This window comes from Pseudophryne corroboree, chromosome 4, assembly GCF_028390025.1.
Source record: "Pseudophryne corroboree isolate aPseCor3 chromosome 4, aPseCor3.hap2, whole genome shotgun sequence".
NCBI lineage: Eukaryota > Metazoa > Chordata > Amphibia > Anura > Myobatrachidae > Pseudophryne > Pseudophryne corroboree.
The window spans coordinates 586,975-604,383 of NC_086447.1; the positions used below are offsets into that span (position 1 = coordinate 586,975).

The window sequence follows — 17,409 nt, forward strand, 5'->3', positions numbered from 1 at the left end:
TTCTCCCAGGCTCCTACACCGGCACCTGGTACCACTTCTCTCAGGCTCCTACACCGGCACCTGGTACCGCTTCTCCCAGGCTCCTACACCGGAACCTGGAACCACTTCTCAGAGGATCCTACACTGGCACCTGGAACCCATTCTCCCAGGCTCCTACACTGGCACCCCTTCTCCCAGGCTCTTACACCGGCACCTGGTACCACTTCTCTTAGGCTCCTACACCGGCACCGCTTCTCAGAGGATCCTACACTGGCACCCCTTCTCCCAGGCTCCAGCACCGGCACATTTTCTCTCAGGCTCCTACAACAGCACATGGTACCCCATCTCCAAAGCTCTTACACCGGAACCTGGAACCACTTCTCAGAGGATCCTACACTGGCACCTGGAACCCATTATCCAAGGCTCCTACACTGGCACCCCTTCTCCCAGGCTCTTACACCGGCACCTGGTACCACTTCTCTTAGGCTCCTACACCGGCACCGCTTCTCAGAGGATCCTACACTGGCACCCCTTCTCCCAGGCTCCAGCACCGGCACATTTTCTCTCAGGCTCCTACAACGGCACATGGTACCCCATCTCCCAGGCTCTTACACCGGAACCTGGAACCACTTCTCAGAGGATCCTACACTGGCACCTGGAACCCATTATCCAAGGCTCCTACACTGGCACGCCTTCTCCCAGGCTCTTACACCGGAATCTAGAACCACTTCTCTCAGGCTCCTACACCCACACCTGGCACCACTTCTCCCAAGCTCCTACAATGGCATCCCACCTCCCAGACTTACACCAGGCTCCTACACTGACACCTGGAACCAGTTCTCTCAGGCTCCTACACCGGCACCTGGTACCGCTTCTCCCAGGCTCCTACACCGGCACCTGGTACCACTTCTCTCAGGCTCCTACACCGGCACCTGGTACCGCTTCTCCCAGGCTCCTACACCGGCACCTGGTACCGCTTCTCTCAGGCTCCTACACCGGAACCTGGAACCACTTCTCAGAGGATCCTACACTGGCACCTGGAACCCATTCTCCCAGGCTCCTACACTGGCACCCCTTCTCCCAGGCTCTTACACCGGCACCTGGTACCACTTCTCTTAGGCTCCTACACCGGCACCGCTTCTCAGAGGATCCTACACTGGGACCCCTTCTCCCAGGCTCCAGCACCGGCACATTTTCTCGCAGGCTCCTACAACGGCACATGGTACCCCATCTCCCAGGCTCTTACACCGGAACCTGGAACCACTTCTCAGAGGATCCTACACTGGCACCTGGAACCCATTCTCCCAGGCTCCTACACTGGCACCCCTTCTCCCAGGCTCTTACACCGGCACCTGGTACCACTTCTCTTAGGCTCCTACACCGGCACCGCTTCTCAGAGGATCCTACACTGGCACCCCTTCTCCCAGGCTCCAGCACCGGCACATTTTCTCTCAGGCTCCTACAACGGCACATGGTACCCCATCTCCCAGGCTCTTACACCGGAACCTGGAACCACTTCTCAGAGGATCCTACACTGGCACCTGGAACCCATTATCCAAGGCTCCTACACTGGCACGCCTTCTCCCAGGCTCTTACACCGGAATCTAGAACCACTTCTCTCAGGCTCCTACACTGACACCTGGAACCAGTTCTCTCAGGCTCCTACACCGGCACCTGGTACCGCTTCTCCCAGGCTCCTACACCGGCACCTGGTACCACTTCTCTCAGGCTCCTACACCGGCACCTGGTACCGCTTCTCCCAGGCTCCTACACCGGCACCTGGTACCGCTTCTCTCAGGCTCCTACACCGGAACCTGGAACCACTTCTCAGAGGATCCTACACTGGCACCTGGAACCCATTCTCCCAGGCTCCTACACTGGCACCCCTTCTCCCAGGCTCTTACACCGGCACCTGGTACCACTTCTCTTAGGCTCCTACACCGGCACCGCTTCTCAGAGGATCCTACACCGGCACCCTTTCTCCCAGGCTCCAGCACCGGCACATTTTCTCTCAGGCTCCTACAACGGCACATGGTACCCCATCTCCCAGGCTCTTACACCGGAACCTGGAACCACTTCTCAGAGGATTCTACACTGGCACCTGGAACCCATTATCCAAGGCTCCTACACTGGCACGCCTTCTCCCAGGCTCTTACACCGGAATCTAGAACCACTTCTCTCAGGCTCCTACACCCACACCTGGCACCACTTCTCCCAAGCTCCTACAATGGCACCCCACCTCCCAGACTTACACCAGGCTCCTACACGGACACCTGGAACCAGTTCTCTCAGGCTCCTACAATGGCACCTGGTACCCCATCTCCCAGGCTCTTACACCGGAACCTGGAACCACTTCTCAGAGGATCCTACACTGGCACCTGGAACCCATTATCCAAGGCTCCTACACTGGCATGCCTTCTCCAAGGCTCTTACACCGGAATCTAGAACCACTTCTCTCAGGCTCCTACACCCACACCTGGCACCACTTCTCCCAAGTTCCTACAATGGCACCCCACCTCCCAGACTTACACCAGGCTCCTACACTGACACCTGGAACCAGTTCTCTCAGGCTCCTACAATGGCACCTGGTACCGCTTCTTCCAGGCTCCTACACTGGAACCACGTCTCCCAGGCTCCTACACCGGCTCCTGGAACCGCTTCTCCCAGGCTCCTACACTGGCACCTGGAACTCCTTCACCCAGGCTCGTACACTGGCATTGATACCCCATCTACCAGACTGCTACATCGGAACCTGGAATCACGTCTACCAGGCTCCTACACTGGTACCTGGAACTGATTCTCCAAGGCTCGTATACGGTCACCGTACTTTCCCAGGCTCCTACACTGGCACCCCATGTCCAAGACTCCTACACCAGAACCACTTCTCCCAGGCTCTTACACTGGCACCTGGAACCTATTCTCTCAGGCCCCTATACCGGCACCTGGTACTGCTTCTCTCAGGCTCCTACAATGGCACCTGGTACTGCTTCTTCCAGGCTGCTACACTGGCACCTGGAACCCATTCTCCCAGGCTCCTACACTGGCACCTGGTACCGCTTCTCTCAGGCTCCCTCACTGGCACCTGGAACCTATTCTCCCAGGCTCTTACACCTGAACCCAGGCTCCTACACTGGCACGGATACCCCATCTCCCAGACTCCTACACCGGAACCTGGAACCACGTCTCCCAGGCGACTACACTGGCACCTGGAACTGCTTCTCCAAGGTTCATATACTGTCACTGCATTTTCCCAGGCTCTTACACTGGCACTAGTACCCCATCTCCCAGACTCCTACACCGGAACCACTTCTTTCAGGCACCGGCACCTGGTACTGCTTCTCCCAGGTTCCTACACTGGCACCGCTTTTCCCAGGCTCCAACAATGGCACCTGGAAATGCTTCTCCTAGGTTCCTGCAACTGGATCTGCTTCTCCCAGGTTTCTACACTGGCACATGGAACTCCTTCTCCCCAGCTCCTACACCGGCACAAGAACCCCTTCAACCAGGCACCTACACCGGCACCTGAAACCCCTTCAATCAGGCTCCTACACTAGCACCTGGAACCGCTTCTAGCCAGCTCCTACACAGGCACCTGGAACCCCATCTCCCAGGCTCCTACAATGGCACTTGGACAACTTTCTCCCAGGCTCTTACACCGGCACCGCTATCCAGACTCCTACACTGGTCCTGGAAACTCTTCTCCCAGGTTCCAACATTTTCAACAGATTCTCCCAGGCTCCTACCTCCAGCACCTGGAACTCCTTCTCCCAAGCTGCTACACCGGCACCTGAAACCCCTTCTCCCAGGCCGCTACATCGGCACCTGTGAATCCTTCTCCCAGGATGCTACACCGGCAGCTGTAAATCCTTCTCCCAGGCTGCTACACCGGCAGCTGTAAATCCTTCTCCCAGGCTGCTACACCGGCAGCTGTAAATCCTTCTCCCAGGCTGCTACACTGGCAGCTGTAAATCCTTCTCCCAGGCTGCTACACCGGCAGCTGTAAATCCTTCTCCCAGGCTGCTACACCGGCAGCTGTAAATCCTTCTCCCAGGCTGCTACACCGGCAGCTGTAAATCCTTCTCCCAGGCTGCTACACCGGCACCTGGAACTCCTTTTTACAGGCTGCTACCTCTGGCACCTGGAACCGCCTAGTGCTGGCTATTCCCACTGGTCATAAAGACCATTGCCCTCGCTGAAGGTGTTTGGGGCAATCACAGCCTACAGAAGTACAATCTTGATGTTCAGAAGATACACACAATCTAGGATGGAAGACCCTGTATTATATCAAGAGGACAGGACACAACAGGCAGCAGCCCTGTCCCCTGACCTCTAGGACTAGTATACCAATCTGCCAGCTATCTCACAAAGTATAAATACATCTTACATTTCAAAGAAGCGGAACAATTTCCTTCCATACATAGACCACCCAAACCATTTACCTAACACCCAATCAGATGTAGCATATAACACCACGACCACACACAGCGTATTACATATAACACCGTCTATGACAACGCACAGCGCATTACATATAACACCGTCTATGACAACGCACAGCGCATTACATATAACACCGTCTATGACAACGCACAGCGCATTACATATAACACCGTCTATGACCACGCACAGCGCATTACATATAACACCGTCTATGACCACGCACAGCGCATTACACATAACGGGCCGACGTGCGGGATACCAGCCGAACGCCAACGCTTTTTAAAGGGACAATCCCTTACAAGGCATGGTTTTGCACTACAAGTGATTACCCCTTTAATAAATACGTCCAAGTTCGGACGGAATTCTGTACGTCGGCAAAACTCGGGCGGCATTACATCCCACCCAACACATTATTACATACACATTTACAGCGTCAGCGCAAGTGATTGACCCCTTCAGTGCCATGGCCGCCCTCCCAGCCGGCATGTGCGACAGTATACCCCTCACCTGCAGGCTCGGTATCTGTACATTTTATCCGGAATATTTGGCAGATTTTCATTCCAATGAAGCTCAGACAGCAGCTGATCTGCCTCCCACACACAGCAGCGGAAATCCTGCCCCACCGTCACCACCTGCAGGACACACGGACAGCAAACGCTCATTATACCCCAATACCTCCCCCGATACCTCCCCAATACCTCCCACACACAGCAGCGGAAATCCTGCCCCACCGTCACCACCTGCAGGACACACGGACAGCAAACGCTCATTATACCCCAATACCTCCCCCGATACCTCCCCAATACCTCCCACACACAGCAGCGGAAATCCTGCCCCACCGTCACCACCTGCAGGACACACGTACAGCAAACGCTCATTAAACCCCAACACCTCCCCAATACCTCCCACACACAACAGCGGAAATCCTGCCCCACCGTCACCACCTGCAGGACACACGTACAGCAAACGCTCATTATACCCCAATACCTCCCCCGACACCTCCCCAATACCTCCCACACACAGCAGCGGAAATCCTGCCCCACCGTCACCACCTGCAGGACACACGGACAGCAAACGCTCATTATACCCCAACACCTCCCCCGACACCTCCCCAATACCTCCCACACACAGCAGCGGAAATCCTGCCCCACCGTCACCACCTGCAGGACACACGGACAGCAAACGCTCATTATACCCCAACACCTCCCCCGACACCTCCCCAATACCTCCCACACACAACAGCGGAAATCCTGCCCCACCGTCACCACCTGCAGGACACACGTACAGCAAACGCTCATTATACCCCAACACCTCCCCCGACACCTCCCCAATACCTCCCACACACAACAGCGGAAATCGTGCCCCACCGTCACCACCTGCAGGACATACGTACAGCAAACGCTCATTATACCCCCAACACCACCCCCGACACCTCCCCAATACCTCCCACACACAGCAGCGGAAATCCTGCCCCACCGTCACCACCTGCAGGACACACGTACAGCAAACGCTCATTATACCCCAACACCTCCCCCGACACCTCCCCAATACCTCCCACACACAACAGCGGAAATCCTGCCCCACCGTCACCACCTGCAGGACACACGGACAGCAAACGCTCATTATACCCCAACACCTCCCCCGACACCTCCCCCAATACCTCCCACACACAGCAGCGGAAATCCTGCCCCACCGTCACCACCTGCAGGACACACGGACAGCAAACGCTCATTATACCCCAATACCTCCCCCGACACCTCCCCAATACCTCCGACACACAGTAGCGGAAATCCTGCCCCACCGTCACCACCTGCAGGACACACGTACAGCAAACGCTCATTATACCCCAACACCTCCCCCGACACCTCCCCAATACCTCCCACACACAACAGCGGAAATCCTGCCCCACCGTCACCACCTGCAGGACACACGGACAGCAAACGCTCATTATACCCCAATACCTCCCCCGACACCTCCCCAATACCTCCCACACACAGCAGCGGAAATCCTGCCCCACCGTCACCACCTGCAGGACACACGTACAGCAAACGCTCATTATACCCCAACACCTCCCCCGACACCTCCCCAATACCTCCCACACACAGCAGCGGAAATCCTGCCCCACCGTCACCACCTGCAGCACACACGTACAGCAAACGCTCATTATACCCCAACACCTCCCCCGACACCTCCCCAATACCTCCCACACACAGCAGCGGAAATCCTGCCCCACCGTCACCACCTGCAGGACACACGTACAGCAAACGCTCATTATACCCCAACACCTCCCCCGACACCTCCCCAATACCTCCCACACACAACAGCGGAAATCCTGCCCCACCGTCACCACCTGCAGGACACACGGACAGCAAACGCTCATTATACCCCAATACCTCCCCCGACACCTCCCCAATACCTCCCACACACAGCAGCGGAAATCCTGCCCCACCGTCACCACCTGCAGGACACACGGACAGCAAACGCTCATTATACCCCTAACACCTCCCCCGACACCACCCCAATACCTCCCACACACAGCAGCGGAAATCCTGCCCCACCGTCACCACCTGCAGGACACACGTACAGCAAACGCTCATTATACCCCAATACCTCCCCCGACACCTCCCCAATACCTCCCACACACAGCAGCGGAAATCCTGCCCCACCGTCACCACCTGCAGGACACACGGACAGCAAACGCTCATTATACCCCAACACCTCCCCCGACACCTCCCCAATACCTCCGACACACAGTAGCGGAAATCCTGCCCCACCGTCACCACCTGCAGCACACACGTACAGCAAACGCTCATTATACCCCAACACCTCCCCCGACACCTCCCCAATACCTCCCACACACAGCAGCGGAAATCCTGCCCCACCGTCACCACCTGCAGGACACACGGACAGCAAACGCTCATTATACCCCAATACCTCCCCCGACACCTCCCCAATACCTCCCACATACAGCAGCGGAAATCCTGCCCCACCGTCACCACCTGCAGGACACACGTACAGCAAACGCTCATTATACCCCAACACCTCCCCCGACACCTCCCCAATACCTCCCACACACAGCAGCGGAAATCCTGCCCCACCGTCACCACCTGCAGGACACACGTACAGCAAACGCTCATTATACCCCAACACCTCCCCCGACACCTCCCCAATACCTCCCACACACAGCAGCGGAAATCCTGCCCCACCGTCACCACCTGCAGCACACACGTACAGCAAACGCTCATTATACCCCAACACCTCCCCCAATACCTCCCCAATACCTCCCACACACAGCAGCGGAAATCCTGCCCCACCGTCACCACCTGCAGGACACACGTACAGCAAACGCTCATTATACCCCCAACACCTCCCCCGACACCTCCCCCAATACCTCCCACACACAGCAGCGGAAATCCTGCCCCACCGTCACCACCTGCAGCACACACGTACAGCAAACGCTCATTATACCCCAACACCTCCCCCGACACCTCCCCAATACCTCCCACACACAGCAGCGGAAATCCTGCCCCACCGTCACCACCTGCAGGACACACGTACAGCAAACGCTCATTATACCCCAACACCTCCCCCGACACCTCCCCAATACCTCCCACACACAGCAGCGGAAATCCTGCCCCACCGTCACCACCTGCAGCACACACGGACAGCAAACGCTCATTATACCCCAATACCTCCCCCGACACCTCCCCAATACCTCCCACACACAGCAGCGGAAATCCTGCCCCACCGTCACCACCTGCAGGACACACGTACAGCAAACGCTCATTATACCCCCAACACCTCCCCCGACACCTCCCCAATACCTCCCCCGACACCTCCCCAATACCTCCCACACACAGCAGTGGAAATCCTGCCCCACCGTCACCACCTGCAGGACACACGTACAGCAAACGCTCATTATACCCCAATACCTCCCCCGACACCTCCCTAATACCTCCGACACACAGCAGCGGAAATCCTGCCCCACCGTCACCACCTGCAGGACACACGTACAGCAAACGCTCATTATACCCCAATACCTCCCCCGACACCTCCCCAATACCTCCCACACACAGTAGCGGAAATCCTGCCCCACCGTCACCACCTGCAGGACACACGTACAGCAAACGCTCATTATACCCCAACACCTCCCCCGACACCTCCCCCAATAACTCCCACACACAGTAGCGAAAATCCTGCCCCACCGTCACCACCTGCAGCACACACGTACAGCAAACGCTCATTATACCCCCAACACCTCCCCCGACACCTCCCCAATACCTCCCACACACAGCAGCGGAAATCCTGCCCCACCGTCACCACCTGCAGGACACACGTACAGCAAACGCTCATTATACCCCCAACACCTCCCCCGACACCTCCCCCAATACCTCCCACACACAGTAGCGGAAATCCTGCCCCACCGTCACCACCTGCAGGATACACGGACAGTAAACGCTCATTATACCCCAACACCTCCCCCGACACCTCCCCAATACCTCCCACACACAACAGCGGAAATCCTGCCCCACCGTCACCACCTGCAGGACACACGGACAGCAAACGCTCATTATACCCCAACACCTCCCCCGACACCTCCCCCAATACCTCCCACACACAACAGCGGAAATCCTGCCCCACCGTCACCACCTGCAGGACACATGTACAGCAAACGCTCATTATACCCCCAACACCTCCCCCGACACCTCCCCAATACCTCCCACACACAGCAGCGGAAATCCTGCCCCACCGTCACCACCTGCAGGATACACGTACAGCAAACGCTCATTATACCCCAACACCTCCCCCGACACCTCCCCAATACCTCCCACACACAGCAGCGGAAATCCTGCCCCACCGTCACCACCTGCAGCACACACGTACAGCAAACGCTCATTATACCCCCAACACCTCCCCCAACACCTCCCCCAATACCTCCCACACACAGCAGCGGAAATCCTGCCCCACCGTCACCACCTGCAGGACACACGTACAGCAAACGCTCATTATACCCCAACACCTCCCCCGACACCTCCCCAATACCTCCCACACACAGCAGCGGAAATCCTGCCCCACCGTCACCACCTGCAGGACACACGTACAGCAAACGCTCATTATACCCCAACACCTCCCCCGACACCTCCCCAATACCTCCCACACACAGCAGCGGAAATCCTGCCCCACCGTCACCACCTGCAGGACACACGTACAGCAAACGATCATTATACCCCAACACCTTCCCCGATACCTCCCCAATACCTCCCATACACAGCAGTGGAAATCCTGCCCCACCGTCACCACCTGCAGCACACACGTACAGCAAACGCTCATTATACCCCAACACCTTCCCCGATACCTCCCCAATACCTCCCATACACAGCAGCGGAAATCCTGCCCCACCGTCACCACCTGCAGGACACATGTACAGCAAACGCTCATTTAACCCCAACACCTCCCCTGACACCACCCCAATACCTCCCACACACAGCAGCGGAAATCCTGCCCCACCGTCACCACCTGCAGGACACACGTACAGCAAACGCTCATTATACCCCCAACACCTCCCCCGACACCACCCCAATACCTCCCACACACAGCAGCGGAAATCCTGCCCCACCGTCACCACCTGCAGGACACACGTACAGCAAACGCTCATTATACCCCAACACCTCCCCCGACACCTCCCCAATACCTCCCACACACAACAGCGGAAATCCTGCCCCACCGTCACCACCTGCAGGACACACGTACAGCAAACGCTCATTATACCCCAACACCTCCCCCGACACCTCCCCAATACCTCCCACACACAACAGCGGAAATCCTGCCCCACCGTCACCACCTGCAGGACACACGTACAGCAAACGCTCATTATACCCCAATACCTCCCCCGACACCTCCCCAATACCTCCCACACACAGCAGCGGAAATCCTGCCCCACCGTCCCCACCTGCAGCACACACGTACAGCAAACGCTCATTATACCCCTAAAACCTCCCCCGACACCTCCCCAATACCTCCCACACACAGCAGCGGAAATCCTGCCCCACCGTCACCACCTGCAGGACACACGTACAGCAAACGCTCATTATACCCCAACACCTCCCCCGACACCACCCCAATACCTCCCACACACAGCAGCGGAAATCCTGCCCCGCCGTCACCACCTGCAGGACACACGTACAGCAAACGCTCATTATACCCCAACACCTCCCCCGACACCTCCCCAATACCTCCCACACACAGCAGCGGAAATCCTGCCCCACCGTCACCACCTGCAGGACACACGGACAGCAAACGCTCATTATACCCCAACACCTCCCCCGACACCTCCCCAATACCTCCCACACACAGCAGCGGAAATCCTGCCCCACCGTCACCACCTGCAGCACACACGTACAGCAAACGCTCATTATACCCCAACACCTCCCACGACACCACCCCAATACCTCCCACACACAGCAGCGGAAATCCTGCCCCACCGTCACCACCTGCAGGACACACGTACAGCAAACGCTCATTATACCCCAACACCTCCCCAGACACCTCCCCAATACCTCCCACATACAGCAGCGGAAATCCTGCCCCACCGTCACCACCTGCAGCACACACGTACAGCAGACGCTCATTATACCCCAACACCTCCCCCGACACCTCCCCAATACCTCCCACACACAGCAGCGGAAATCCTGCCCCACCGTCACCACCTGCAGGACACACGTACAGCAAACGCTCATTATACCCCAACACCTCCCCCAATACCTCCCACACACAGCAGCGGAAATCCTGCCCCACCGTCACCACCTGCAGGACACACGGACAGCAAACGCTCATTATACCCCAACACCTCCCCCGACACCTCCCCAATACCTCCCACACACAGCAGCGGAAATCCTGCCCCACCGTCACCACCTGCAGGACACACGGACAGCAAACGCTCATTATACCCCAACACCTCCCCCGACACCTCCCCCAATACCTCCGACACACAGCAGCGGAAATCCTGCCCCACCGTCACCACCTGCAGGACACACGTACAGCAAACGCTCATTATACCCCAATACCTCCCCCGACACCTCCCCAATACCTCCCACACACAGCAGCGGAAATCCTGCCCCACCGTCACCACCTGCAGGACACACGTACAGCAAACGCTCATTATACCCCCAACACCTCCCCCGACACCACCCCAATACCTCCCACACACAGCAGCGGAAATCCTGCCCCACCGTCACCACCTGCAGCACACACGTACAGCAAACGCTCATTATACCCCAATACCTCCCCCGACACCTCCCACACACAGCAGCGGAAATCCTGCCCCACCGTCACCACCTGCAGGACACACGTACAGCAAACGCTCATTATACCCCCAACACCTCCCCCGACACCACCCCAATACCTCCCACACACAGCAGCGGAAATCCTGCCCCACCGTCACCACCTGCAGGACACACGTACAGCAAACGCTCATTATACCCCCAACACCTCCCCCGACACCACCCCAATACCTCCCACACACAGCAGCGGAAATCCTGCCCCACCGTCACCACCTGCAGGACACACGGACAGCAAACGCTCATTATACCCCAACACCTCCCCCGATACCTCCCCAATACCTCCCACACACAGCAGCGGAAATCCTGCCCCACCGTCACCACCTGCAGGACACACGTACAGCAAACGCTCATTATACCCCAACACCTCCCCCGACACCTCCCCAATACCTCCCACACACAGCAGCGGAAATCCTGCCCCACCGTCACCACCTGCAGCACACACGTACAGCAAACGCTCATTATACCCCAACACCTCCCCCGACACCTCCCCAATACCTCCCACACACAGCAGCGGAAATCCTGCCCCACCGTCACCACCTGCAGCACACACGTACAGCAAACGCTCATTATACCCCAATACCTCCCCCGACACCTCCCCAATACCTCCCACACACAGCAGCGGAAATCCTGCCCCACCGTCACCACCTGCAGCACACACGTACAGCAAACGCTCATTATACCCCAACACCTCCCCCGACACCTCCCCAATACCTCCCACACACAGCAGCGGAAATCCTGCCCCACCGTCACCACCTGCAGCACACACGGACAGCAAACGCTCATTATACCCCAACACCTCCCCCGACACCTCCCCCAATACCTCCCACACACAGCAGCGGAAATCCTGCCCCACCGTCACCACCTGCAGGACACACAGACAGCAAACGCTCATTATACCCCCAACACCTCCCCCGACACCTCCCCAATACCTCCCACACACAGCAGCGGAAATCCTGCCCCACCGTCACCACCTGCAGGACACACGGACAGCAAACGCTCATTATACCCCCAACACCTCCCCCGACACCTCCCCAATACCTCCCACACACAGCAGCGGAAATCCTGCCCCACCGTCACCACCTGCAGGACACACGGACAGCAAACGCTCATTATACCCCAACACCTCCCCCAATACCTCCCACACACAGCAGCGGAAATCCTGCCCCACCGTCACCACCTGCAGGACACACGTACAGCAAACGCTCATTATACCCCAACACCTCCCCCGACACCTCCCCAATACCTCCCACACACAGCAGCGGAAATCCTGCCCCACCGTCACCACCTGCAGGACACACGGACAGCAAACGCTCATTATACCCCAACACCTCCCCCGACACCTCCCCAATACCTCCCACACACAGCAGCGGAAATCCTGCCCCACCGTCACCACCTGCAGGACACATGTACAGCAAACGCTCATTATACCCCCAACACCTCCCCCGACACCACCCCAATACCTCCCACACACAGCAGCGGAAATCCTGCCCCACCGTCACCACCTGCAGGACACACGTACAGCAAACGCTCATTATACCCCAATACCTCCCCCGACACCTCCCCAATACCTCCCACACACAGCAGCGGAAATCCTGCCCCACCGTCACCACCTGCAGGACACACGTACAGCAAACGCTCATTATACCCCAACACCTCCCCCGACACCTCCCCAATACCTCCCACACACAGCAGCGGAAATCCTGCCCCACCGTCACCACCTGCAGCACACACGTACAGCAAACGCTCATTATACCCCAATACCTCCCCCGACACCTCCCACACACAGCAGCGGAAATCCTGCCCCACCGTCACCACCTGCAGGACACACGTACAGCAGACGCTCATTATACCCGAACACCTCCCCCGACACCTCCCCAATACCTCCCACACACAGCAGCGGAAATCCTGCCCCACCGTCACCACCTGCAGGACACACGTACAGCAAACGCTCATTATACCCCAACACCTCCCCCAATACCTCCCACACACAGCAGCGGAAATCCTGCCCCACCGTCACCACCTGCAGGACACACGGACAGCAAACGCTCATTATACCCCAACACCTCCCCCGACACCTCCCCAATACCTCCCACACACAGCAGCGGAAATCCTGCCCCACCGTCACCACCTGCAGGACACACGGACAGCAAACGCTCATTATACCCCAACACCTCCCCCGACACCTCCCCCAATACCTCCGACACACAGCAGCGGAAATCCTGCCCCACCGTCACCACCTGCAGGACACACGTACAGCAAACGCTCATTATACCCCAATACCTCCCCCGACACCTCCCCAATACCTCCCACACACAGCAGCGGAAATCCTGCCCCACCGTCACCACCTGCAGGACACACGTACAGCAAACGCTCATTATACCCCAATACCTCCCCCGACACCACCCCAATACCTCCCACACACAGCAGCGGAAATCCTGCCCCACCGTCACCACCTGCAGGACACACGGACAGCAAACGCTCATTATACCCCAACACCTCCCCCGATACCTCCCCAATACCTCCCACACACAGCAGCGGAAATCCTGCCCCACCGTCACCACCTGCAGGACACACGTACAGCAAACGCTCATTATATCCCAACACCTCCCCCGACACCTCCCCAATACCTCCCACACACAGCAGCGGAAATCCTGCCCCACCGTCACCACCTGCAGCACACACGTACAGCAAACGCTCATTATACCCCAACACCTCCCCCGACACCTCCCCAATACCTCCCACACACAGCAGCGGAAATCCTGCCCCACCGTCACCACCTGCAGCACACACGTACAGCAAACGCTCATTATACCCCAATACCTCCCCCGACACCTCCCCAATACCTCCCACACACAGCAGCGGAAATCCTGCCCCACCGTCACCACCTGCAGCACACACGTACAGCAAACGCTCATTATACCCCAACACCTCCCCCGACACCTCCCCCAATACCTCCCACACACAGCAGCGGAAATCCTGCCCCACCGTCACCACCTGCAGGACACACGGACAGCAAACGCTCATTATACCCCCAACACCTCCCCCGACACCTCCCCAATACCTCCCACACACAGCAGCGGAAATCCTGCCCCACCGTCACCACCTGCAGGACACACGGACAGCAAACGCTCATTATACCCCAACACCTCCCCCAATACCTCCCACACACAGCAGCGGAAATCCTGCCCCACCGTCACCACCTGCAGGACACACGTACAGCAAACGCTCATTATACCCCAACACCTCCCCCGACACCTCCCCAATACCTCCCACACACAGCAGCGGAAATCCTGCCCCACCGTCACCACCTGCAGGACACACGTACAGCAAACGCTCATTATACCCCAATACCTCCCCCGACACCACCCCAATACCTCCCACACACAGCAGCGGAAATCCTGCCCCACCGTCACCACCTGCAGGACACACGTACAGCAAACGCTCATTATACCCCAACACCTCCCCCGACACCTCCCCAATACCTCCCACACACAGCAGCGGAAATCCTGCCCCACCGTCACCACCTGCAGCACACACGTACAGCAAACGCTCATTATACCCCAACACCTCCCCCGACACCTCCCCAATACCTCCCACACACAGCAGCGGAAATCCTGCCCCACCGTCACCACCTGCAGCACACACGGACAGCAAACGCTCATTATACCCCAACACCTCCCCCGACACCTCCCCCAATACCTCCCACACACAGCAGCGGAAATCCTGCCCCACCGTCACCACCTGCAGGACACACGGACAGCAAACGCTCATTATACCCCCAACACCTCCCCCGACACCTCCCCAATACCTCCCACACACAGCAGCGGAAATCCTGCCCCACCGTCACCACCTGCAGGACACACGGACAGCAAACGCTCATTATACCCCAACACCTCCCCCAATACCTCCCACACACAGCAGCGGAAATCCTGCCCCACCGTCACCACCTGCAGGACACACGTACAGCAAACGCTCATTATACCCCAACACCTCCCCCGACACCTCCCCAATACCTCCCACACACAGCAGCGGAAATCCTGCCCCACCGTCACCACCTGCAGGACACACGGACAGCAAACGCTCATTATACCCCAACACCTCCCCCGACACCTCCCCAATACCTCCCACACACAGCAGCGGAAATCCTGCCCCACCGTCACCACCTGCAGGACACATGTACAGCAAACGCTCATTATACCCCCAACACCTCCCCCGACACCACCCCAATACCTCCCACACACAGCAGCGGAAATCCTGCCCCACCGTCACCACCTGCAGGACACACGTACAGCAAACGCTCATTATACCCCAATACCTCCCCCGACACCTCCCCAATACCTCCCACACACAGCAGCGGAAATCCTGCCCCACCGTCACCACCTGCAGGACACACGTACAGCAAACGCTCATTATACCCCAACACCTCCCCCGACACCTCCCCAATACCTCCCACACACAGCAGCGGAAATCCTGCCCCACCGTCACCACCTGCAGGACACACGTACAGCAAACGCTCATTATACCCCAACACCTCCCCCGACACCTCCCCAATACCTCCCACACACAGCAGCGGAAATCCTGCCCCACCGTCACCACCTGCAGCACACACGTACAGCAAACGCTCATTATACCCGAATACCTCCCCCGACACCTCCCACACACAGCAGCGGAAATCCTGCCCCACCGTCACCACCTGCAGGACACACGTACAGCAAACGCTCATTATACCCCAACACCTCCCCCGATACCACCCCAATACCTCCCACACACAGCAGCAGAAATCCTGCCCCACCGTCACCACCTGCAGGACACACGTACAGCAAACGCTCATTATACCCCAACACCTCCCCCGACACCTCCCCAATACCTCCCACACACAGCAGCGGAAATCCTGCCCCACCGTCACCACCTGCAGCACACACGTACAGCAGACGCTCATTATACCCCAACACCTCCCCCGACACCTCCCCAATACCTCCCACACACAGCAGCGGAAATCCTGCCCCACCGTCACCACCTGCAGGACACACGTACAGCAAACGCTCATTATACCCCAACACCTCCCCCAATACCTCCCACACACAGCAGCGGAAATCCTGCCCCACCGTCACCACCTGCAGGACACACGGACAGCAAACGCTCATTATACCCCAACACCTCCCCCGACACCTCCCCAATACCTCCCACACACAGCAGCGGAAATCCTGCCCCACCGTCACCACCTGCAGGACACACGGACAGCAAACGCTCATTATACCCCAACACCTCCCCCGACACCTCCCCCAATACCTCCGACACACAGCAGCGGAAATCCTGCCCCACCGTCACCACCTGCAGGACACACGTACAGCAAACGCTCATTATACCCCAATACCTCCCCCGACACCTCCCCAATACCTCCCACACACAGCAGCGGAAATCCTGCCCCACCGTCACCACCTGCAGGACACACGTACAGCAAACGCTCATTATACCCCCAACACCTCCCCCGACACCACCCCAATACCTCCCACACACAGCAGCGGAAATCCTGCCCCACCGTCACCACCTGCAGGACACACGGACAGCAAACGCTCATTATACCCCAACACCTCCCCCGATACCTCCCCAATACCTCCCACACACAGCAGCGGAAATCCTGCCCCACCGT

The 17,409-nt window shown here is 58.0% G+C and overlaps 1 protein-coding gene across 1 annotated transcript in view; it reads right to left on the reverse strand.

Annotated features, from left to right (window-relative positions):
• The window catches only part of PREB (prolactin regulatory element binding), a 115,549-nt gene that overhangs the window by 75,649 nt on the left and 22,491 nt on the right, over positions 1 to 17,409 (reverse strand). The window contains exon 6 of the mRNA XM_063914898.1: positions 4,927 to 5,051. Coding sequence (XP_063770968.1) covers positions 4,927 to 5,051 — 125 coding nt within the window. The remainder of the gene's footprint in view (positions 1 to 4,926; positions 5,052 to 17,409) is intronic.